Genomic DNA, 25,942 nt, shown 5'->3' on the forward strand with positions numbered 1-25,942 from the left:
ACCAGGATACAGACTGCTCAATAAACCAGGATATAGACTGCATCAATAAACCAGGATACAGACTGCTCAATAAACCAGTATACAGACTGCTCAATAAACCAGGATACAGACTGCTCAATAAACCAGGATACAGACTGTATCAATAAACCAGGATACAGACTGCTCAATAAACCAGGATATACAGACTGCATCAATAAACCAGGATACAGACTGCTCAAAAACCAGGATTCAGACTGCTCAATAAACCAGGATACAGACTGCTCATAAAACCAGGATACAGACTGCACAATAAACCAGGATACAGACTGCTCATAAAACCAGGATACAGACTGCTCAATAAACCAGGATACAGACTGCAAAAATAAACCAGGATACAGACTGCTCAAAAACCAGGATACAGACTGCATCAACAAACCAGAATACAGACTGCTCAATAAACCAGGATATAGACTGCTCAATATACCAGGATACAGACTGCTCAATAAACCAGGATACAGACTGCTCAATAAACCAGGATACAGACTGCTCAATAAACCAGGATACAGACTGCTCAATAAACCAGGATATAGACTGCATCAATAAACCAGGATACAGACTGCTCAATAAACCAGTATACAGACTGCTCAATAAACCAGGATACAGACTGCTCAATAAACCAGGATACAGACTGCATCAATAAACCAGGATACAGACTGCTCAATAAACCAGGATACAGACTGCTCAATAAACCAGGATACAGACTGCTCAATAAACCAGGATACAGACTGCTCAAAAACCAGGATACAGACTGCATCAATAAACCAGGATATACAGACTGCATCAATAAACCAGGATACAGACTGCTCAATAAACCAGGATACAGACTGCTCAATAAACCAGGATACAGACTGCTCAATAAACCAGGATATAGACTGCATCAATAAACCAGGATACAGACTGCTCAATAAACCAGTATACAGACTGCTCAATAAACCAGTATACAGACTGCTCAATAAACCAGTATACAGACTGCTCAATAAACCAGGATACAGACTGCATCAATAAACCAGGATATAGACTGCTCAATAAACCAGGATAAAGACTTGCTCAACAGCAGCTCTCTCCTCTCACCGGAGAACCACTATACCTATTTATACTCCTTCCAAATGGCAACCTATTTTCATTTATAGTGCACTACTTTCAACCAGAGCTCTGGTAAAAAGCTAGGTCACTATAAAGGGAATTGGATGTCATTTGGAATACAGCCTAAACTACTGAAACTCATCACAGTGGCTTAGTGGGGGAAAAAAGAAATTACATGTATCTATGATTCCCATTGAGGTCGTAACAGCAACAAAAATGTTTACAACCATCTTTCCAATATTAAATATTGAGTAAATGTATTAAAAATCTGTGCAGAGTAGATGAGCCGACACTGAAACAAAAGGGAAAAAATGGTTTGTCATTTGGGACAATGTTGTATTCTGACAACCACGATTATGGCATTTAAAACACATGATATTCTGACAACCAGTGATGTGCTTTTCCTCTCCATAGATAATGACAGTAGATAAACCTGTGATACCAGTTTACTAAACCTTGACAGAACTGGCTGGACAGGAAGTTGTACCTGTACACAGCCCATCTGTACACAGCCCATCTGTACATAGCCCATCTGTACACAGCCCATCTGTAAATAGCCCATCTGTAAATTGCCCATCTGTACACAGCCCATCTGTAAATAGCCCATCTGTACACAGCCCATCTGTACACAGCCCATCTGTACACAGCCCATCTGTACACAGCCCATCTGTAAATAGCCCATCTGTAAATAGCCCATCTGTACATAGCCCATCTGTACACAGCCCATCTGTACACAGCCCATCTGTAAATAGCCCATCTGTAAATAGCCCATCTGTACACAGCCCATCTGTACACAGCCCATCTGTACACAGCCCATCTGTAAATAGCCCATCTGTAAATAGCCCATCTGTACATAGCCCATCTGTACACAGCCCATCTGTACACAGCCCATCTGTACACAGCCCATCTGTAAATAGCCCATCTGTAAATAGCCCATCTGTAAATAGCCCATCTGTACATAGCCCATCTGTACACAGCCCATCTGTAAATAGCCCATCTGTACATAGCCCATCTGTAAATAGCCCATCTGTAAATAGCCCATCTGTAAATAGCCCATCTGTAAATAGCCCATCTGTACATAGCCCATCTGTACATAGCCCATCTGTAAATAGCCCATCTGTAAATAGCCCATCTGTAAATAGCCCATCTGTACATAGCCCATCTGTACATAGCCCATCTGTAAATAGCCCATCTGTACATAGCCCATCCAACTACCTCATCCCCATATTGTTATTTATCGTCGTGCTCTTTTGTACCCCAGTATCTCTACTTGCACATCATCATCTGCACATCTATCACTCCAGTGTTAATGCTAAATTGTAATTATTTCACCTCTATGGCCTATTTATCGCCTTACCTCCCTACTCCTCTACATTTGCACACACTGTATATAGATGTTTCTATTGTGTTATTGACTGAATGTTTGTTTATGTGTAACTCTGTGTTGTTGTATGTTGTCGAACTGCTTTGCTTTATCTTGGCCAGGTCACAGTTGTAAATGAGAACTTGTTCTCAACTATCCTAACCTGGTTAAATAAAGGACTTGTTCTTGCACAGATCTGAATGTAATACCTGGCTTACTGAACCTTGACCCTGGCAGTTGGCACAGATCTGAATGTAATACCTGGCTTACTGAACCTTGACCCCCTGGCAGTTGGCACAGACACAGATCTGAATATAATACCTGGCTTACTGAACCTTGACCCTGGCAGTTGGCACAGACACAGATCTGAATGTAATACCTGGCTTACTGAACCTTGACCCTGGCAGTTGGCACAGACACAGATCTGAATGTAATACCTGGCTTACTGAACCTTGACCCCCTGGCAGTTGGTACAGACACAGATCTGAATGTAATACCTGGCTTACTGAACCTTGACCCTGGCAGTTGGCACAGACACAGATCTGAATGTAATACCTGGCTTACTGAACTTTGACCCCCTGGCAGTTGGCACAGATCTGAATGTAATACCTGGCTTACTGAACCTTGACCCTGGCAGTTCCCACGGGGGACCAGTACGGGGGAAGAAAAAAAAAATGTATGAAATGTATGCATTCACTACTGTAAGTCGCTCTGGATAAGAGCGTCTGCTAAACGACTAAAATGTCAAAAAATGTCAAAAATGTGTTACTTCCTTAGCTACAGTATACACATCTCCCTGGCATATAACATCACTTATGCAGCAGCAGACAAGACATTTTTGGACTCACCGTTGTTGTGCTGTGCTCACTTGAACAGGAAGGTGACGCAGCGGTCGTTGGTGCTCAAATTTTTTCATCAAAGTCTGGCATTCTCTGGATTTATGGTGCTTTCAAAACAACTGGAGGCCGGATTTTCAATTCCGAGTCGACAGCACGTCCAATGTTAAACGTTTATCATGTTAAACTTGTAAAAGAGCCCCTTAATCCCAGATTTGGGACCACACAGCCATTACATTTACATTACAAATTGGTGCATTCACCTTATGATATCCAGTGGAACAACCACTTTACAATAGTGCATTTAAATCTTTTAGGGGGGGGGGGGGGGGTTAGAAGGATTACTATATCCTATCCCAGGTATTCCTTAAAGCCACCGATTCCTTCCAAACCACTCAGTTGAATTTGCGATTTCCAAGTTGTTGTGTAATGTGTTTACGGTCGATGAGCACCGATACGTTTTATTATTATTTTTTTAAATTTCTCTTCATATGACAAGGATCAAAAAAGGATTTGCCAGTTGATTGTCGACTTGATTCATGATGACGACTGCTAGCTAGCGTGCTAACTAAGATTGTGAAAGTATGAAGTTGACATGATCAGTCCAATCAAACGTACTGTACATTTAACGTGATTTGACGTCATTTTTGTATCTGTGGCCGACGACCTTGAGCGTTCTTGGATGGGGCACTTCTAATGTAACTCTATGGCAGCACCCGAAGGGGCTAGGATGTTCAAGGTCTCCTCTTACACTTGGCAGTGACGTAAAGTCCCCGTGAGTGACAGAACACTAAGCCAATCACGGCGCAACGCTCTGTATTTTCTGCTGGCTCGCCCCACCACCACAGAAAGCACTGAGCTGGACTGAAACGCCTGCATTTCAGAGCTGCCTTTACTCAAGAAAACAACAAAGAGACCATGTTTGTATGTGGCTTTATCAACTCAATGATTTATATTATTTTTTACATTGTTTGCAAACTGATATGTGACATGTATTAATGCCAAAATAACATGCAAAACAGGCAAGCCCCCCCCCCCCTCAAATTGTATTTATTTATTTTTGGTAAAAATGCGGGGCTCTGCCCCACCTGCCCTGAATGTCAGGCCGCCACTGGGTGTGACCACTATTTGTCTCATGCAGCGTAACACATCTCCTTCACATAGAGTTGATCAGGCTGTTGATTGTGGTCCTGTTTGGATGTTGTCCCCACCTCCTCTTCGACGGCTGTGTGAAGTTGTTGGATATTTGCGGGAACTGGAACACGCTGTTGTACACGTTAATACAGAGCATCCCAAACATGCTCAATGGGTGACGTCTAGTGAGTACGCAGGCCATGGAAGAACTGGGATATTTTCAGTTTCCAGGAATTGTGTACAGATCCTTGCGACTTGGGGCCGTTCATTATCATGCTGAATCGCGGAAGATGAATGCCACAACAAGGCGCCTCAGGATCTCATCACGGTATCTTTGTGCGTTGAAATTGCCATCGATAAAATGCAATTGTGTCCGTTGTCCGTAGTTTATGCCTGCCCCATACCATAACCCCACCGCCACCATGGGGCACTCTGTTCACATCAGCAAACCGCTCATCAACACAACGCAATGCGCACGTGGACTGTGAGGCCGGTTGTACTTACTTCCAAATTCTCAAAAACGACTTTGGAGGTGGCTTATGGTAGAGAAATGAACATTCAACAGCTTTGGTGGACATTCCTGTAGTCAGCATGCCAAGTGCATTCTCCCTCAAAACTTGACACATCTGTGGCATTGTGTTGTGTGACAAAACTGCACATTTTAGAGTGGCCTTTTATTGTCCACAGCACAAGTTGCACCTGTGTAATGATCACGCTGTTTAATTAGCTTCTTGATATGCCTCACCTGTCAGATGGATGGATTATCTTGGCAAAAGAGAAACGCTCACCAACAAGGATGTAAACAAAGTTGTGCACAAACATTTTTGAAAAATACATTTTTTTTGTGTGTATGGAACATTTCTGGGATCTTTTATTTCAGCTCATAAAACATAGAGACCAACACTTTACATGTTGCGTTTTATATTTTAGTTCAGTGTACATGACTATTGAATTGTCCCTGAACAGTCTGGTTTTCAGAGAGACACTGAGGGCTCAAATAAAACCACAGCTAAAAACCAGTCGATTCCCATTTCTCATTTTATTTAAAGCTTTTAGTCTGCGGGGAAACAAGTGCTCTACAAAATGTCTTCATAGTGAATAGTGGAAGATAGAAACGGCCACCTCAATCCCCCAGGCACCCCTACAGATCTGCTACCTCAATCCCCCCAGGCACCCCTACAGATCTGCTACCTCAATCCCCCCAGGCACCTCTACAGATCTGCTACCTCAATCCCCCCAGGCGCCCCTACAGATCTGCTACCTCAATCCCCCCAGGCACCCCTACAGATCCGCTACCTCAATCCCCCAGGCACCCCTACAGATCTGCTACCTCAATCCCCCCAGGCACCCCTACAGATCTGCTACCTCAATCCCCCCAGGCACCCCTACAGATCCGCTACCTCAATCCCCCCAGGCACCCCTACAGATCTGCTACCTCAATCCCCCCAGGCACAGAGCGTCTGCTAAATGACTTAAATGTAAATGTAAATGTACAGGTCTGCTACCTCAATCCCCCAGGCACCCCTACAGATCCGCTACCTCAATCCCCCCAGGCACCCCTACAGATCCTCTACCTCAATCCCCCCAGGCACCCCTACAGATCCGCTACCTCAATCCCCCCAGACACCCCTACAGATCTGCTACCTCAATCCCCCAGGCACCCCTACAGATCTGCGACTTCAATCCCCCCAGGCACCCCTACATATCTGCTACCTCAATCCCCCCAGGCACCCCTACAGATCTGCTACCTCAATCCCCCAGGCACCCCTACAGATCTGCTACCTCAATCCCCCCAGGCACCCCTACAGAACTGCTACCTCAATCCCCCAGGCACCCCTACCTCAATCCCCCAGGCACCCCTACAGATCTGCTACCTCAATCCCCCAGGCACCCCTACAGATCTTCTACCTCAATCCCCCCAGGCACACCTACAGATCTGCTACCTCAATCCCCCCAGGCACCCCTACAGATCTTCTACCTCAATCCCCCAGGCACCCCTACAGATCTTCTACCTCAATCCCCCCAGGCACCCCTACAGATCTGCTACCTCAATCCCCCCAGGCACCCCTACAGATCTGCTACCTCAATCCCCCCAGGCACAGAGCGTCTGCTAAATGACTTAAATGTAAATGTAAATGTACAGGTCTGCTACCTCAATCCCCCAGGCACCCCTACAGATCCGCTACCTCAATCCCCCAGGCACCCCTACAGATCCGCTACCTCAATCCCCCCAGGCACCCCTACAGATCCGCTACCTCAATCCCCCCAGGCACCCCTACAGATCCGCTACCTCAATCCCCCCAGGCACCCCTACAGATCCGCTACCTCAATCCCCCCAGACACCCCTACAGATCTGCTACCTCAATCCCCCAGGCACCCCTACAGATCTGCTACCTCAATCCCCCCAGGCACCCCTACATATCTGCTACCTCAATCCCCCCAGGCACCCCTACAGATCTGCTACCTCAATCCCCCCAGGCACCCCTACAGAACTGCTACCTCAATCCCCCAGGCACCCCTACCTCAATCCCCCAGGCACCCCCTACAGATCTGCTACCTCAATCCCCCAGGCACCCCTACAGATCTTCTACCTCAATCCCCCCAGGCACCCCTACAGATCTTCTACCTCAATCCCCCCAGGCACCCCTACAGATCTTCTACCTCAATCCCCCAGGCACCCCTACAGATCTTCTACCTCAATCCCCCCAGGCACCCCTACAGATCTGCTACCTCAATCCCCCCAGGCACCACTACATATCTGCTACCTCAATCCCCCCAGGCACCCCTACAGATCTGCTACCTCAATCCCCCCAGGCACCCCTACAGATCTTCTACCTCAATCCCCCCAGGCACCCCTACAGAACTGCTACCTCAATCCCCCAGGCAACCCTACCTCAATCCCCCAGGCACCCCTACAGATATGCTACCTCAATCCCCCAGGCACCCCTACCTCAATCCCCCAGGCACCCCTACAGATCTGCTACCTCAATCCCCCAGGCACCCCTACAGATCTTCTACCTCAATCCCCCCAGGCACCCCTACAGATCTGCTACCTCAATCCCCCCAGGCACCCCTACAGATCTGCTACCTCAATCCCCCCAGGCACCCCTACAGATCTGCTACCTCAATCCCCCCAGGCACCCCTACAGATCTTCTACCTCAATCCCCCCAGGCACCCCTACAGATCTTCTACCTCAATCCCCCAGACACCCCTACAGATCCGCCATCTTTAAATTTGACCGGTTTCTCAACAGGAAAACTTTTTAGAAGTTTGCATTTCCTGCTGTGCAGCAACATTCTCTGCAACAACAGAGCGATCTAATGAAGATAGCAGATCAGTATGAAGTTACCTCATCACTTACTAAACACACACACACACACACACACACACACACACACACACACACACAGAAGAACATGAGCTATTAAAGCTGATTCTGGATCAGGGATAAGGTTTATAAAAAACACCTGGATGAGGTTTGGGTGATATTAAGCAGGCTGGATGGGGGTTAGCGTTCATCTCTGTTTTATTTAAGCTTCTCTGTGTGGTGGTCATACTCCTACACCACCACTAGAGGTCACTGGTCAGGGTGGGGGGTGGGGTCATATGAACCCTCTTCTGATGTCAGCCGGCCGGTTCCCAGCAGGTCTCAGCCCCCTTCGTCCAATCAGCCCTCCTGCTGTGGGATCGTGACCTGGGAGCGGACCAATAGGGTCGTAGCGGGGGCGGGGCAGAATACCACCGGGGATGCCAGGTCTCTGGTCGTACTCCCCACCGATGATGCCAGGCGGGTAGAAGGGGAAGGGGTTGTTGGGAAGGGGGTGGAGGGGGTAGAGGGGTGGGGGGACAGGGTGGTAGCGGGGCATGTGGCGGGGGTAACTGGCTGCCTCTCTCCTCCACCTGTACTTCTTCTTGTAGAGCTGAAATTAAAACGGTACCAGAGAGTTAGACAGTGGCTGAGTCCTAAATGAAACCAGAGAGTTAGACAGTGGCTGAGTCCTAAATGGTACCAGAGAGTTAGACAGTGGCTGAGTCCTAAACGGAGCCCTATTCCCTATATAGTGCACTACTATAGACCAGAGCCCTATTCCCTATATAGTGCACTACTATAGACCAGAGCCCTATTCCCTATATAGTGCACTACTTTAGACCAGAGCCCTATTCCCTATATAGTGCACTACTATAGACCAGAGCCCTATTCCCTATATAGTGCACTACTATAGACCAGAGCCCTATTCCCTATATAGTGCACTACTATAGACCAGAGCCCTATTCCCTATATAGTGCACTACTATAGACCAGAGCCCTATTCCCTATATAGTGCACTACTTTAGACCAGAGCCCTATTCCCTATATAGTACACTACTTTAGACCGGAGCCCTATTCCCTATATAGTGCACTACTATAGACCAGAGCCCTATTCCCTATATAGTGTACTACTATAGACCAGAGCCCTATTCCCTATATAGTGCACTACTTTAGACCAGGGCCCTATTCCCTATATAGAGCACTACTATAGACCAGAGCCCTATTCCCTATATAGTGCACTACTTTAGACCAGATAGCTGGGGTTTTATTAATGTCAGATTGTAGCCGGGGTTTTATTAACGTCAGATTGTAGCTGGGGTTTTATTAACGTCAGATTGTAGCTGGGGTTTTATTAACGTCAGATTGTAGCTGGGGTTTTATTATTAACGTCAGATTGTAGCTGGGGTTTTATTAACGTCAGATTGTAGCTGGGGTTTTATTAATAACGTCAGATTGTAGCTGGGGTTTTATTATTAACGTCAGATTGTAGCTGGGGTTTTATTAACGTCAGATTGTAGCTGGGGTTTTATTAATAACGTCAGATTGTAGCTGGGGTTTTATTAACGTCAGATTGTAGCTGGGGTTTTATTAACGTCAGATTGTAGCTGGGGTTTTAATAATAAAGTCAGATTGTAGTTTTATTGATTTCTAAAAGCAGGTCACTAATGAACAGAGACTTACCATCTGTGGGGTTGATTCCAGGGATGATGAGCAACACAATAAATACAGCTGAGACACCAAACCCTTTTAAACCAGGGCTGGAAAAAGACATGTGTTTAAAGAGCATAGTCAATATATATATATATATATAGCACACTAGGACCTGACTCACCTCTTTCCACTGAGTGTCTCTGTCTCGGCTGTGGTCTTGGCAGTCTGCAACAGTCAAATAACAAATCTCCATCACACAATATACACTCAATAACTAAACATATCTTTAATACAGACAGACACGTCTCAGGAGAACAGTCCTGGCTCTGCTCTGACGTGAAGAAACTAAACATATCTTTAATACAGACAGACAGGTCTCAGGAGAACAGTCCTCTGACGTGGAGAAACTAAACATATCTTTAATACAGACAGACACGTCTCAGGAGAACAGTCCTGGCTCTGCTCTGACGTGGAGAAACTAAACATATCTTTAATACAGACAGACACGTCTCAGGAGAACAGTCCTCTGACGTGGAGAAACTAAACATATCTTTAATACAGACAGACACGTCTCAGGAGAACAGTCCTGGCTCTGCTCTGACGTGAAGAAACTAAACATATCTTTAATACAGACAGACACGTCTCAGGAGAACAGTCCTGGCTCTGCTCTGACGTCTAGAAACTAAACATATCTTTAATACAGACAGACAGGTCTCAGGAGAACAGTCCTCTGACGTGGAGAAACTAAACATATCTTTAATACAGACAGACACGTCTCAGGAGAACAGTCCTGGCTCTGCTCTGACGTGGAGAAACTAAACATATCTTTAATACAGACAGACACGTCTCAGGAGAACAGTCCTCTGACGTGGAGAAACTAAACATATCTTTAATACAGACAGACACGTCTCAGGAGAACAGTCCTGGCTCTGCTCTGACGTGAAGAAACTAAACATATCTTTAATACAGACAGACACGTCTCAGGAGAACAGTCCTGGCTCTGCTCTGACGTCTAGAAACTAAACATATCTTTAATACAGACAGACAGGTCTCAGGAGAACAGTCCTCTGACGTGGAGAAACTAAACATATCTTTAATACAGACAGACACGTCTCAGGAGAACAGTCCTGGCTCTGCTCTGACGTGAAGAAACTAAACATATCTTTAATACAGACAGACAGGTCTCAGGAGAACAGTCCTCTGACGTGGAGAAACTAAACATATCTTTAATACAGACAGACACGTCTCAGGAGAACAGTCCTGGCTCTGCTCTGACGTGAAGAAACTAAACATATCTTTAATACAGACAGACACGTCTCAGGAGAACAGTCCTGGCTCTGCTCTGACGTCTAGAAACTAAACATATCTTTAATACAGACAGACAGGTCTCAGGAGAACAGTCCTCTGACGTGGAGAAACTAAACATATCTTTAATACAGACAGACACGTCTCAGGAGAACAGTCCTGGCTCTGCTCTGACGTGGAGAAACTAAACATATCTTTAATACAGACAGACAGGTCTCAGGAGAACAGTCCTCTGACGTGGAGAAACTAAACATATCTTTAATACAGACAGACACGTCTCAGGAGAACAGTCCTGGCTCTGCTCTGACGTGAAGAAACTAAACATATCTTTAATACAGACAGACAGGTCTCAGGAGAACAGTCCTCTGACGTGGAGAAACTAAACATATCTTTAATACAGACAGACACGTCTCAGGAGAACAGTCCTGGCTCTGCTCTGACGTGGAGAAACTAAACATATCTTTAATACAGACAGACACGTCTCAGGAGAACAGTCCTGGCTCTGCTCTGACGTGGAGAAACTAAACATATCTTTAATACAGACAGACAGGTCTCAGGAGAACAGTCCTGGCTCTGCTCTGACGTCTAGAAACTAAACATATCTTTAATACAGACAGACAGGTCTCAGGAGAACAGTCCTCTGACGTGGAGAAACTAAACATATCTTTAATACAGACAGACAGGTCTCAGGAGAACAGTCCTCTGATGTGGAGAAACTAAACATATCTTTAATACAGACAGACACGTCTCAGGAGAACAGTCCTGGCTCTGCTCTGACGTGGAGAAACTAAACATATCTTTAATACAGACAGACACGTCTCAGGAGAACAGTCCTGGCTCTGCTCTGACGTGGAGAAACTAAACATATCTTTAATACAGACAGACAGGTCTCAGGAGAACAGTCCTCTGACGTCTAGAAACTAAACATATCTTTAATACAGACAGACACGTCTCAGGAGAACAGTCCTGGCTCTGCTCTGACGTGGAGAAACTAAACATATCTTTAATACAGACAGACACGTCTCAGGAGAACAGTCCTCTGACGTGGAGAAACTAAACATATCTTTAATACAGACAGACACGTCTCAGGAGAACAGTCCTGGCTCTGCAGTGACGTGGAGAAACAGACTGTCAATGAATCATAAAACCCCATTTGAGTGAAGCTACATATGGTGGCATAACATCCATTTCTCTTTACATTTCAGTCATTTAACCTCTAGCGAGTACCCTACCAATGGGGGCGCCACAGCGCATTTTGGAAAAAAATCGTTCCCATTTTCAACGGCCTACTAATCAAACTCAGAAGCTAGGACATGCATATACTTATTTTATATGGATAGGAAACACCCTAAAGTTTCTGAAACTGTTTGAATGGTGTCTGTGAGTATAACAGAACTCGTATGGCAGTCAAAACCCCGAGACCGATTGAACTAGGAAGTGGGATTCTGAATTGTGGACTCGACTTCACAGCCTTACCTATAATTTACAACGTGACAAAATGATAATTGAGCACTTTCCAGTGCTTCCACTAGATGTCCCCAGTCTTTACAAAGTGTTTTGAGGGTTCTGCGGTCGAAACTCAGTGAAGGAGACGATGTGGCAATTGGTCACTGTAGGAGGGCCATGAGCATTGTGACGTCGGCGGCCGTGTCTGCCCCCACCTTTGGAAACGTTTTGAAACACAATGAAATCGTCCCACTCGAATCTGATTGGCTCTCTTGTTGAAACAGGCCCTGAAGATTAATGTTATACAACGTTTGACATGTTTGAACGAACCTAACGGAGCGAAAACAGTCATTTTTCGTTAGCCAGCTGCCGCGCACGGATCAACATTTGGTTACAGCCTTAGGACGCGCTAACAACAGCAAGCTAATGGAACATAAAGGATGGACTTTTTCGACCGAAAATACATTTGTCGTGGACCTGGGATTCCTGGAAGTGCTTTCTGATGAAGACAACTAAAGGTGAGGGATTATTGGCAATATTATACAAGATCAGATGTGGTGTGCGATTTTTCCAAGATGGCGACGAGCTAGGCTTTCTGGGTATAACATCCCCTTTTATCTCAAAGTGTGATTACCCTGTAAAGTTAATTTAAAATCTGTTATGACGGGTGTTTTCAAGAGATATTCATCTATAAATCTTAGATTGACAATATTAAAAAAAAAAATTGTTTTCGAATAGTAATTTATAAAATTGTAGCACTGTTTCCCGGGACGCATTTTATGGGAAAATAGTTAGTCAACGTCAGGTGCCGATGTAAAATGCTGTTTTTATATAGAAATATGACCTTTATTGAACAAAAGATTGCATGCTGTGTGTAACATGATGTCCTAGGTGTGTCATCTGATGAAGTTTGTAAAAGGTTAGTGCTGCATTTAGCTGTTTTTTGGTTATATGTGATGCATGTGCTTGGTTGGAAAATTGATATGATGCAACTTTTACCATGTACTCCTCTAACATAATCTAATATTGTGCTTTTCCTGTAAAACCTTTTTGAAATTGGACAACGAGGGTCGATTCAAGAGAGGTGTATCTATAAAACGATATGAGACAGCCCTATATTTGAAAAAAAAAAAATATTGAATTTCGTTATGCTAATGTCGCTAGGAGTTTTCGCTGGAAAATGATCCCGCTAACGGGATGATATGCGCAAGAAGTTTTTAACAGACACTCTTACCCAGATAGACCAGAGACCTCCAGAGAGACCAGAGAGACCTCCAGAGAGACCAGAGAGGCCTCCAGACAGACCAGAGAGGCCTCCAGACAGACCAGAGAGGCCTCCAGACAGACCAGAGAGGCCTCCAGACAGACCAGAGAGGCCTCCAGACAGACCAGAGAGACCTCCAGACAGACCAGAGAGACCTCCAGACAGACCAGAGAGACCTCCAGACAGACCAGAGAGACCTCCAGACAGACCAGAGAGACCTCCAGACAGACCAGAGAGACCTCCAGACAGACCAGAGAGACCTCCAGACAGACCAGAGAGGCCTCCAGACAGACCAGAGGCCTCCAGACAGACCAGAGAGACCTCCAGACAGACCAGAGAGACCTCCAGACAGACCAGAGAGACCTCCAGACAGACCAGAGACCTCCAGACAGACCAGAGAGACCTCCAGACAGACCAGAGAGACCTCCAGACAGACCAGAGAGACCTCCAGACAGACCAGAGAGACCTCCAGACAGACCAGAGGCCTCCAGACAGGCCAGAGAAACCTCCAGACAGACCAGAGAGGCCTCCAGACAGACCAGAGAGACCTCCAGACAGACCAGAGAGACCTCCAGACAGACCAGAGAGGCCTCCAGACAGACCAGAGAGGCCTCCAGACAGACCAGAGAGACCTCCAGACAGACCAGAGAGACCTCCAGAGAGACCTCCAGACAGACCAGAGGCCTCCAGATAGACCAGAGAGACCTCCAGACAGACCAGAGGTCTCCAGACAGACCAGAGAGACCTCCAGACAGACCAGAGACCTCTAGACAGACCAGAGAGACCTCCAGACAGACCAGAGAGACCTCCAGACAGACCAGAGAGACCTCCAGACAGACCAGAGAGACCTCCAGACAGACCAAAGAGACCTCCAGACAGACCAGAGGCCTCCAGACAGGCCAGAGAGACCTCCAGACACAGAGAGACCTCCAGACAGACCAGAGAGGCCTCCAGACAGACCAGAGAGGCCTCCAGACAGACCAGAGAGACCTCCAGACAGACCAGAGACCTCCAGACAGACCAGAGAGACCTCCAGACAGACCAGAGAGGCCTCCAGACAGACCAGAGAGGCCTCCAGACAGACCAGAGAGGCCTCCAGACAGACCAGAGAGGCCTCCAGACAGACCAGAGAGGCCTCCAGACAGACCAGAGAGGCCTCCAGACAGGCCAGAGACCTCCAGACAGGCCAGAGACCTCCAGACAGGCCAGAGACCTCCAGACAGGCCAGAGGCCTCCAGAGAGACCAGAGAGACCTCCAGACAGACCAGAGAGACCTCCAGAGAGACCAGAGAGACCTCCAGACAGACCTCCAGACAGACCAGAGAGACCTCCAGACAGACCTCCAGACAGACCAGAGAGACCGGAGAGACCTCCAGACAGACCAGAGAGACCTCCAGACAGACCAGAGACCTCCTTTCTGTCTTTTATGTGTGTTTAGAAATATATCCGTGTGCGTGTGTGTGTGTGTGTGTGCGTTCGTCCTACCCCTGAAGTCTCGGCGGTAGAGGTGTCTCCAGAGAGCCGGGTCTGTGGTGGTCTGGTGGAGGTGCCTGTTGACCGAGGAGAGGGCCAGGAGAGAGGAGACATCCAGCAGTCTCAGCACCCTCAGTAACAGCTCTGGAGGAAGGACTGGCAGGCCAAACACTGCTGGCAGGGCCATGGCTGTTATACCACCACCAGACACCAGGGGGAGACAGAGAGTCACAATACAGAGAGATAGTTACAACACTGCTGGTAGGACCATGGCTGTTATACCACCACCAGACAACAGGGGGAGACAGAGAGTCACAATACAGAGAGATAGATAGTTACAACACTGCTGGTAGGACCATGGCTGTTATACCACCACCAGACACCAGGGGGAGACAGAGAGTCACAATACAGAGAGATAGATAGTTACAACACTGCTGGTAGGACCATGGCTGTTATACCACCACCAGACACCAGGGGGAGACAGAGAGTCACAATACAGAGAGATACTATTTATTACTTAACAGTACTATATATCTACATCCCAGTACTATATATTACTTAACAGTACTACATATGTATATCCCAGTACAATATATTTATTAATAACAGTACTATATATGTACATCCCAGTACCTTCTCTGGCTGAAGCGATCAGAGGATACACCAGCTGGTCTTTGAAGACACGGGACAACTTCCTCAGCTCTGTGTAGACGGCCGCAGCACTGTCACCTGGAACAGGACAGACACTATTACCTGGAACAGGACAGACACTATTACCTGGAACAGGACAGACACTATTACCTGGAACAGGACAGACAGGACAGACACTATTACCTGGAACAGGACAGACACTATTACCTGGAACAGGACAGACAGGACAGACACTATCACCTGGAACAGGACAGACACTATCACCTGGAACAGGACAGACACTATTACCTGGAACAGGACAGACACTATTACCTGGAACAGGACAGACAGGACAGACACTATCACCTGGAACAGGACAGACACTATCACCTGGAACAGGACAGACAGGACAGACACTATTACCTTGAACAGGACAGACACTATCACCTGGAACAGGACAGACACTATTACCTGGAACAGGACAGACACTATCACCTGGAACAGGACAGACACTGTCACCTGGAACAGGACAGACACTATCACCTGGAACAGGACAGACACTATTACCTGGAACAGGACAGACACTGTCACCTGGAACAGGACAGACACTATTACCTGGAACAGGACAGACACTATTACCTGGAACAGGACAGACACTATTACCTGGAACAGGACAGATACTGTCACCTGGAACAGGACAGACAGGACAGACACTATCACCTGGAACAGGACAGACACTGTCACCTGGAACAGGACAGACACTATCACCTGGAACAGGACAGACACTATTACCTGGAACAGGACAGATACTGTCACCTGGAACAGGACAGACACTATCACCTGGAACAGGACAGACACTATCACCTGGAACAGTACAGACACTATCACCTGGAACAGGACAGACACTATCACCTGGAACAGGACAGATACTGTCACCTGGAACAGGACAGATACTGTCACCTGGAACAGGACAGACACTATCACCTGGAACAGGACAGACACTATCACCTGGAACAGGACAGACACTATCACCTGGAACAGGACAGACACTATCACCTGGAACAGGACAGACACTATCACCTGGAACAGGACAGATACTGTCACCTGGAACAGGACAGACAGGACAGACACTATCACCTGGAACAGGACAGACACTATCACCTGGAACAGGACAGACACTGTCACCTGGAACAGGACAGACAGGACAGACACTATCACCTGGAACAGGACAGACACTGTCACCTGGAACAGGACAGACAGGACAGACACTATCACCTGGAACAGGACAGACACTATTACCTGGAACAGGACAGACAGGACAGACACTATCACCTGGAACAGGACAGATACTGTCACCTGGAACAGGACAGACAGGACAGACACTATCACCTGGAACAGGACAGACACTGTCACCTGGAACAGGACAGACACCATCACCTGGAACAGGACACACACCACACCTGGAACAGGACAGACACTATTACCTGGAACAGGACTGACACTATTACCTGGAACAGGACAGACACCATCACCTGGAACAGGACAGACACTATTACCTGGAACAGGACAGACACTATTACCTGGAACAGGACAGACACTATTACCTGGAACAGGACAGACAGAACATACACTATCACCAGGAACAGAACAGACAGAACAGATACTTTCACCTGGAACAGAACAGACACTATAACCTGGAACAGGACAGACACTATTACCTGGAACAGGACAGACACTATCACCTGGAACAGGACAGACACTATTACCTGGAACAGGACAGACACTATTACCTGGAACAGGACAGACACTATTACCTGGAACAGGACAGACACTATTACCTGGAACAGGACAGACACTATAACCTGGAACAGGACAGACAGGACAGACACTATTACCTGGAACAGGACAGACACTATTACCTGGAACAGGACAGACACTATCACCTGGAACAGGACAGACACTATCACCTGGAACAGGACAGACACTATTACCTGGAACAGGACAGACACTATTACCTGGAACAGGACAGACACTATTACCTGGAACAGGACAGACACTATCACCTGGAACAGGACAGACACTATTACCTGGAACAGGACAGACACTATCACCTGGAACAGGACAGATACTATTACCTGGAACAGGACAGACACTGTCACCTGGAACAGGACAGACACTATTACCTGGAACAGGACAGATACTGTAACCTGGAACAGGACAGACACTATCACCTGGAACAGGACAGACACTATCACCTGGAACAGGACAGACACTATTACCTGGAACAGGACAGATACTGTCACCTGGAACAGGACAGACACTATCACCTGGAACAGGACAGACACTATCACCTGGAACAGGACAGACACTATTACCTGGAACAGGACAGACACTGTCACCTGGAACAGGACAGACAGGACAGACACTATCACCTGGAACAGGACAGACACTGTCACCTGGAACAGGACAGACACCATCACCTGGAACAGGACACACACCACACCTGGAACAGGACAGACACTATTACCTGGAACAGGACTGACACTATCACCTGGAACAGGACAGACACTACCACCTGGAACAGGACAGACACTTACACCTGGAACAGGACAGACACTATTACCTGGAACAGGACAGACAGAACATACACTATCACCAGGAACAGAACAGACAGAACAGACACTTTCACCTGGAACAGAACAGACACTATAACCTGGAACAGGACAGACACTATTACCTGGAACAGGACAGACAGGACAGACACTATTACCTGGAACAGGACAGACACTATCACCTGGAACAGGACAGACACTATCACCTGGAACAGGACAGACACTATTACCTGGAACAGGACAGACACTATTACCTGGAACAGGACAGACACTATTACCTGGAACAGGACAGACACTATTACCTGGAACAGGACAGACACTATTACCTGGAACAGGACAGACACTATTACCTGGAACAGGACAGACACTATTACCTGGAACAGGACAGACACTATCACCTGGAACAGGACAGACACTATCACCTGGAACAGGACAGACACTATTACCTGGAACAGGACAGACACTATCACCTGGAACAGGACAGACAGGACAGACACTATTACCTGGAACAGGACAGATACTGTAACCTGGAACAGGACAGACACTATCACCTGGAACAGGACAGACACTATCACCTGGAACAGGACAGACACTATTACCTGGAACAGGACAGATACTGTCACCTGGAACAGGACAGACACTATCACCTGGAACAGGACAGACACTATCACCTGGAACAGGACAGACAGGACAGACACTATCACCTGGAACAGGACAGACACTGTCACCTGGAACAGGACAGACACCATCACCTGGAACAGGACACACACCACACCTGGAACAGGACAGACACTATTACCTGGAACAGGACTGACACTATCACCTGGAACAGGACAGACACTACCACCTGGAACAGGACAGACACTGTCACCTGGAACAGGACAGACACTATTACCTGGAACAGGACAGACAGAACATACACTATCACCAGGAACAGAACAGACAGAACAGACACTTTCACCTGAAACAGAACAGACACTATAACCTGGAACAGGACAGACACTATCACCTGGAACAGGACAGACACTATTACCTGGAACAGGACAGACACTATTACCTGGAACAGGACAGACAGAACATACACTATCACCAGGAACAGAACAGACAGAACAGACACTTTCACCTGAAACAGAACAGACACTATAACCTGGAACAGGACAGACACTATCACCTGGAACAGGACAGACACTATTACCTGGAACAGGACAGACACTATTACCTGGAACAGGACAGACACTATTACCTGGAACAGGACAGACACTATTACCTGGAACAGGACAGACACTATTACCTGGAACAGGACAGACACTATTACCTGGAACAGGACAGACACTATTACCTGGAACAGGACAGATACTATCACCTGGAACAGGACAGATACTATCACCTGGAATAGGACAGACACTATCACCTGGAACAGGACAGACACTATCACCTGGAACAGGACAGACACTATCACCTGGAACAGGACAGACACTATTACCTGGAACAGGACAGACACTATCACCTGGAACAGGACAGACAGGACAGACACTATTACCTGGAACAGGACAGACACTATCACCTGGAACAGGACAGACACTATTACCTGGAACAGGACAGACACTATCACCTGGAACAGGACAGACAGGACAGACACTATTACCTGGAACAGGACAGACACTATCACCTGGAACAGGACAGACACTATTACCTGGAACAGGACAGACACTATCACCTGGAACAGGACAGACACTATTACCTGGAACAGGACAGACACTATCACCTGGAACAGGACAGACACCATCACCTGGAACAGGACAGACAGAAGATACACACACTAACCTGTCCACTGGTCAGACACACTAACCTGTCCACTGGTCAGACACACTAACCTGTCCACTGGTCAGTCACATAGGTGGAGGGTTTCAGCGACAGTTTCCTCACTGTGTCCACCTGCTGGTTCACCTTCAGGGTGGCTGCAGAGGGGAGCAATTTACCGATCAATCAGGGGGGAGACCAATGAGGTCAATAATGATAAGCAGAGATGGATTAAACATATAGCTATGGAAAACACTGAGACTGCCTTCCAGATGGCCCCCTATGGCCCTTCCAGATGGCCCCCTATGGCCCTTCCAGATGGCCCCCTACGGTCCTTCCAGATGGCCCCCTATAGCCCTTCCAGATGGCCCCCTATGGTCTTTCCAGATGGCCCCCTATATCCCTTCCAGATGGCCCCCTATAGTCCTTCCAGATGGCCCCCTATAGCCCTTCCAGATGGCCCCCTATATCCCTTCCAGATGGCCCCCTATAGCCCTTCCAGATGGCCCCCTATAGTCCTTCCAGATGGCCCCCTATAGCCCTTCCAGATGGCCCCCTATGGTCTTTCCAGATGGCCCCCTATGGCCCTTCCAGATGGCCCCCTATGGCCCTTCCAGATGGCCCCCTATGGCCCTTCCAGATGGCCCCCTATGGCCCTTCCAGATGGCCCCCTATGGTCTTTCCAGATGGCCCCCTATAGCCCTTCCAGATGGCCCCCTATGGCCCTTCCAGATGGCCCCCTATGGCCCTTCCAGATGGCCCCCTATAGTCCTTCCAGATGGCCCCCTATGGTCCTTCCAGATGGCCCCCTATAGTCCTTCCAGATGGCCCCCTATAGTCCTTCCAGATGGTCCCCTATATCCCTTCCAGATGGCCCCCTATAGAGCCCTATGGTCCTTCCAGATGGCCCCCTATGCTCCTTCCAGATGGCCCCCTATAGAGCCCTAAGGTCCTTCCAGATGGCCCCCTATAGCGCCCTATAGCCCTTCCAGATGGCCCCCTATGGTCCTTCCAGATGGCCCCCTATAGTTCTCCCAGATGGCCCCCTATAGCCCTTCCAGATGGTCCCCTATATCCCTTCCAGATGGCCCCCTATAGAGCCCTATGGTCCTTCCAGATGGCCCCCTATAGTCCTTCCAGATGGCCCCCTATAGCCCTTCCAGATGGCCCCCTATAGTTCTCCCAGATGGCCCCCTATAGCCCTTCCAGATGGCCCCCTATAGTCCTTCCAGATGGCCCCCTATGGTCCTTCCAGATGGCCCCCTATGGTCCTTCCAGATGGCCCCCTATGGCCCTTCCAGATGGCCCCCTATGGCCCTTCCAGATGGCCCCCTATGGCCCTTCCAGATGGCCCCCTATGGCCCTTCCAGATGGCCCCCTATGGTCCTTCCAGATGGCCCCCTATAGAGCCCTATGGCCCTTCCAGATGGCCCCCTATAGCGCCCTATGGGCCTTCCAGATGGCCCCCTATAGAGCCCTATAGCCCTTCCAGATGGCCCCCTATGGTCCTCCAGATGGCCCCCTATAGCCCTTCCAGATGGCCCCCTACGGTCCTTCCAGATGGCCCCCTATGGTCCTTCCAGATGGCCCCCTACGGTCCTTCCAGATGGCCCCCTACGGTCCTTCCAGATGGCCCCTATGCTCCTTCTAGATGGCCCCCTATGGTCCTTCCAGATGGCCCCCTATGCTCCTTCCAGATTGCCCTCTATAGAGCCCTATGGTCCTTCCAGATGGCCCCCTATAGCGCCCTATGGGCCTTCCAGATGGCCCCCTATAGAGCCCTATGGCCCTTCCAGATGGCCCCCTATAGAGCCCTATGGGCCTTCCAGATGGCCCCCTATAGCGCCCTACGGTCCTTCCAGATGGCCCCCTATAGCCCTTCCAGATGGCCCCCTATGGTCCCTCCAGATGGCCCCCTATAGTCCTTCCAGATGGCCCCCTATAGCCCTTCCAGATGGCCCCCTATGGCCCTTCCAGATGGCCCCCTATGGTCCTTCCAGATGGCCCCCTATAGTCCTTCCAGATGGCCCCCTACGGCCCTTCCAGATGGCCCCCTATGGTTCTTCCAGATGGCCCCCTATAGTTCTCCCAGATGGCCCCCTATAGCCCTTCCAGATGGCCCCCTATATCCCTTCCAGATGGCCCCCTATGGTCCTTCCAGATGGCCCCCTATATCCCTTCCAGATGGCCCCCTATGGTCCTTCCAGATGGCCCCCTATAGCCCTTCCAGATGGCCCCCTATAGTCCTTCCAGATGGCCCCCTATAGCCCTTCCAGATGGCCCCCTATAGCCCTTCCAGATGGCCCCCTATATCCCTTCCAGATGGCCCCCTATAGCCCTTCCAGATGGCCCCCTATAGTCCTTCCAGATGGCCCCCTATAGCCCTTCCAGATGGCCCCCTATAGCCCTTCCAGATGGCCCCCTATAGCCCTTCCAGATGGCCCCCTATAGTCCTTCCAGATGGCCCCCTATAGCCCTTCCAGATGGCCCCCTATATCCCTTCCAGATGGCCCCCTATAGCCCTTCCAGATGGCCCCCTATAGTCCTTCCAGATGGCCCCCTATAGCCCTTCCAGATGGCCCCCTATAGTCCTTCCAGATGGCCCCCTATAGCCCTTCCAGATGGCCCCCTATAGCCCTTCCAGATGGCCCCCTATAGTCCTTCCAGATGGCCCCCTATAGCCCTTCCAGATGGCCCCCTATAGCCCTTCCAGATGGCCCAATATAGCCCTTCCAGATGGCCCCCTAAAGAGCCCTATGGTCCCTCCAGATGGCCCCCTATAGTCCCTGGTCAGAAGTAATAAACTATATAGTGAATAGGATTCCATTTGGGACCCAGCCACAGCTTTGAGAAACAGTGAGACTGACCGTTGATAACCAGAATAGGTCCCATGGATACAGCTAGGACCATGGCCAGGCTGTCTTCACAGAGAGGATGGGCATACTGCAGTCTGTACAGCCCTCCTGGTGCCCTCCACCCAGCTGGCATCTCACCAGGACGCCCCTCAGAGCCCTACACACACACACAGAGAGGATGGGCATACTGCAGTCTGTACAGCCCTCCTGGTGCCCTCCACCCAGCTGGCATCTCACCAGGACGTCCCTCAGAGCCCTACACACACACACAGAGAGGATGGGCATACTGCAGTCTGTACAGCCCTCCTGGTGCCCTCCACCCAGCTGGCATCTCACCAGGACGTCCCTCAGAGCCCTACACACACACACAGAGAGGATGGGCATACTGCAGTCTGTACAGCCCTCCTGGTGCCCTCCACCCAGCTGGCATCTCACCAGGACGTCCCTCAGAGCCCTACACACACACACAGAGAGGATGGGCATACTGCAGTCTGTACAGCCCTCCTGGTGCCCTCCACCCAGCTGGCATCTCACCAGGACGTCCCTCAGAGCCCTACACACACACACAGAGAGGATGGGCATACTGCAGTCTGTACAGCCCTCCTGGTGCCCTCCACCCAGCTGGCATCTCACCAGGACGTCCCTCAGAGCCCTACACACACACACAGAGAGGATGGGCATACTGCAGTCTGTACAGCCCTCCTGGTGCCCTCCACCCAGCTGGCATCTCACCAGGACGTCCCTCAGAGCCCTACACACACACACAGAGAGGATGGGCATACTGCAGTCTGTACAGCCCTCCTGGTGCCCTCCACCCAGCTGGCATCTCACCAGGACGTCCCTCAGAGCCCTACACACACACACAGAGAGGATGGGCATACTGCAGTCTGTACAGCCCTCCTGGTGCCCTCCACCCAGCTGGCATCTCACCAGGACGCCCCTCAGAGCCCTACACACACACACAGAGAGGATGGGCATACTGCAGTCTGTACAGCCCTCCTGGTGCCCTCCACCCAGCTGGCATCTCACCAGGACGTCCCTCAGAGCCCTACACACACACACAGAGAGGATGGGCATACTGCAGTCTGTACAGCCCTCCTGGTGCCCTCCACCCAGCTGGCATCTCACCAGGACGTCCCTCAGAGCCCTACACACACACACAGAGAGGATGGGCATACTGCAGTCTGTACAGCCCTCCTGGTGCCCTCCACCCAGCTGGCATCTCACCAGGACGTCCCTCAGAGCCCTACACACACACACAGAGAGGATGGGCATACTGCAGTCTGTACAGCCCTCCTGGTGCCCTCCACCCAGCTGGCATCTCACCAGGACGTCCCTCAGAGCCCTACACACACACACAGAGAGGATGGGCATACTGCAGTCTGTACAGCCCTCCTGGTGCCCTCCACCCAGCTGGCATCTCACCAGGACGTCCCTCAGAGCCCTACACACACACACAGAGAGGATGGGCATACTGCAGTCTGTACAGCCCTCCTGGTGCCCTCCACCCAGCTGGCATCTCACCAGGACGTCCCTCAGAGCCCTACACACACACACAGAGAGGATGGGCATACTGCAGTCTGTACAGCCCTCCTGGTGCCCTCCACCCAGCTGGCATCTCACCAGGACGTCCCTCAGAGCCCTACACACACACACAGAGAGGATGGGCATACTGCAGTCTGTACAGCCCTCCTGGTGCCCTCCACCCAGCTGGCATCTCACCAGGACGTCCCTCAGAGCCCTACACACACACACAGAGAGGATGGGCATACTGCAGTCTGTACAGCCCTCCTGGTGCCCTCCACCCAGCTGGCATCTCACCAGGACGTCCCTCAGAGCCCTACACACACACACAGAGAGGATGGGCATACTGCAGTCTGTACAGCCCTCCTGGTGCCCTCCACCCAGCTGGCATCTCACCAGGACGTCCCTCAGAGCCCTACACACACACACAGAGAGGATGGGCATACTGCAGTCTGTACAGCCCTCCTGGTGCCCTCCACCCAGCTGGCATCTCACCAGGACGTCCCTCAGAGCCCTACACACACACACAGAGAGGATGGGCATACTGCAGTCTGTACAGCCCTCCTGGTGCCCTCCACCCAGCTGGCATCTCACCAGGACGTCCCTCAGAGCCCTACACACACACACAGAGAGGATGGGCATACTGCAGTCTGTACAGCCCTCCTGGTGCCCTCCACCCAGCTGGCATCTCACCAGGACGTCCCTCAGAGCCCTACACACACACACAGAGAGGATGGGCATACTGCAGTCTGTACAGCCCTCCTGGTGCCCTCCACCCAGCTGGCATCTCACCAGGACGTCCCTCAGAGCCCTACACACACACACAGAGAGAGGATGGGCATACTGCAGTCTGTACAGCCCTCCTGGTGCCCTCCACCCAGCTGGCATCTCACCAGGACGCCCCTCAGAGCCCTACACACACACACAGAGAGGATGGGCATACTGCAGTCTGTACAGCCCTCCTGGTGCCCTCCACCCAGCTGGCATCTCACCAGGACGTCCCTCAGAGCCCTATACACACACACACAGAGAGGATGGGCATACTGCAGTCTGTACAGCCCTCCTGGTGCCCTCCACCCAGCTGGCATCTCACCAGGACGTCCCTCAGAGCCCTACACACACACACAGAGAGGATGGGCATACTGCAGTCTGTACAGCCCTCCTGGTGCCCTCCACCCAGCTGGCATCTCACCAGGACGTCCCTCAGAGCCCTACACACACACACAGAGAGGATGGGCATACTGCAGTCTGTACAGCCCTCCTGGTGCCCTCCACCCAGCTGGCATCTCACCAGGACGTCCCTCAGAGCCCTACACACACACACAGAGAGGATGGGCATACTGCAGTCTGTACAGCCCTCCTGGTGCCCTCCACCCAGCTGGCATCTCACCAGGACGTCCCTCAGAGCCCTACACACACACACACACACACACGCACGCACGCACGCACGCACACACACACCACACGTGCACGCGCACACACACTATTTAGGGAATAGGGCTCTGGTCAACAGTAGTGCACTATTTAGGGTATAGGGTGACATTTGGGATGCAATCCCAGAGAGAATCTCAATTCAATAACTCCTCGCCTCCTCCTCCTCAAACCCATTGGATGAGAA

At 49.8% G+C, this 25,942-nt stretch overlaps 1 protein-coding gene and 1 long non-coding RNA gene across 4 annotated transcripts in view; both read right to left on the reverse strand.

Moving 5' to 3' along the window:
- Nucleotides 1–5,475: 5,475 nt before the first annotated feature.
- On the reverse strand, nucleotides 5,476–7,535 carry LOC115182288 (uncharacterized). 3 transcript variants are annotated; one of them, XR_003873706.1, is made up of 5 exons: nucleotides 7,440–7,535; nucleotides 7,013–7,290; nucleotides 6,538–6,641; nucleotides 6,330–6,467; nucleotides 5,476–5,994 (listed from the first exon to the last, which is right to left on the reverse strand). It is a non-coding gene; the product is annotated as an uncharacterized LOC115182288 (long non-coding RNA). The 3 variants fall into 3 exon arrangements; XR_003873705.1 differs by lacking the exon at nucleotides 7,440–7,535 and having other exon boundaries at nucleotides 7,013–7,426; XR_003873704.1 differs by lacking the exons at nucleotides 7,013–7,290; nucleotides 7,440–7,535 and having other exon boundaries at nucleotides 6,538–6,806.
- A 429-nt stretch (nucleotides 7,536–7,964) lies between these two features.
- The window catches only part of LOC115182286 (uncharacterized), a 30,168-nt gene continuing 12,190 nt past the window's right edge, over nucleotides 7,965–25,942 (reverse strand). Inside the window, 7 exon segments of the mRNA XM_029743901.1 lie at nucleotides 7,965–8,376; nucleotides 9,597–9,640; nucleotides 14,916–15,092; nucleotides 15,537–15,632; nucleotides 20,020–20,103; nucleotides 22,813–22,957; nucleotides 22,960–25,236. Of these exon segments, the coding sequence (XP_029599761.1) occupies nucleotides 8,059–8,376; nucleotides 9,597–9,640; nucleotides 14,916–15,092; nucleotides 15,537–15,632; nucleotides 20,020–20,103; nucleotides 22,813–22,957; nucleotides 22,960–25,236 (3,141 nt within the window). The 3' untranslated portion in view covers nucleotides 7,965–8,058.

Source organism: Salmo trutta, unplaced genomic scaffold, assembly GCF_901001165.1.
Source record: "Salmo trutta unplaced genomic scaffold, fSalTru1.1, whole genome shotgun sequence".
Classification (NCBI taxonomy): domain Eukaryota; kingdom Metazoa; phylum Chordata; class Actinopteri; order Salmoniformes; family Salmonidae; genus Salmo; species Salmo trutta.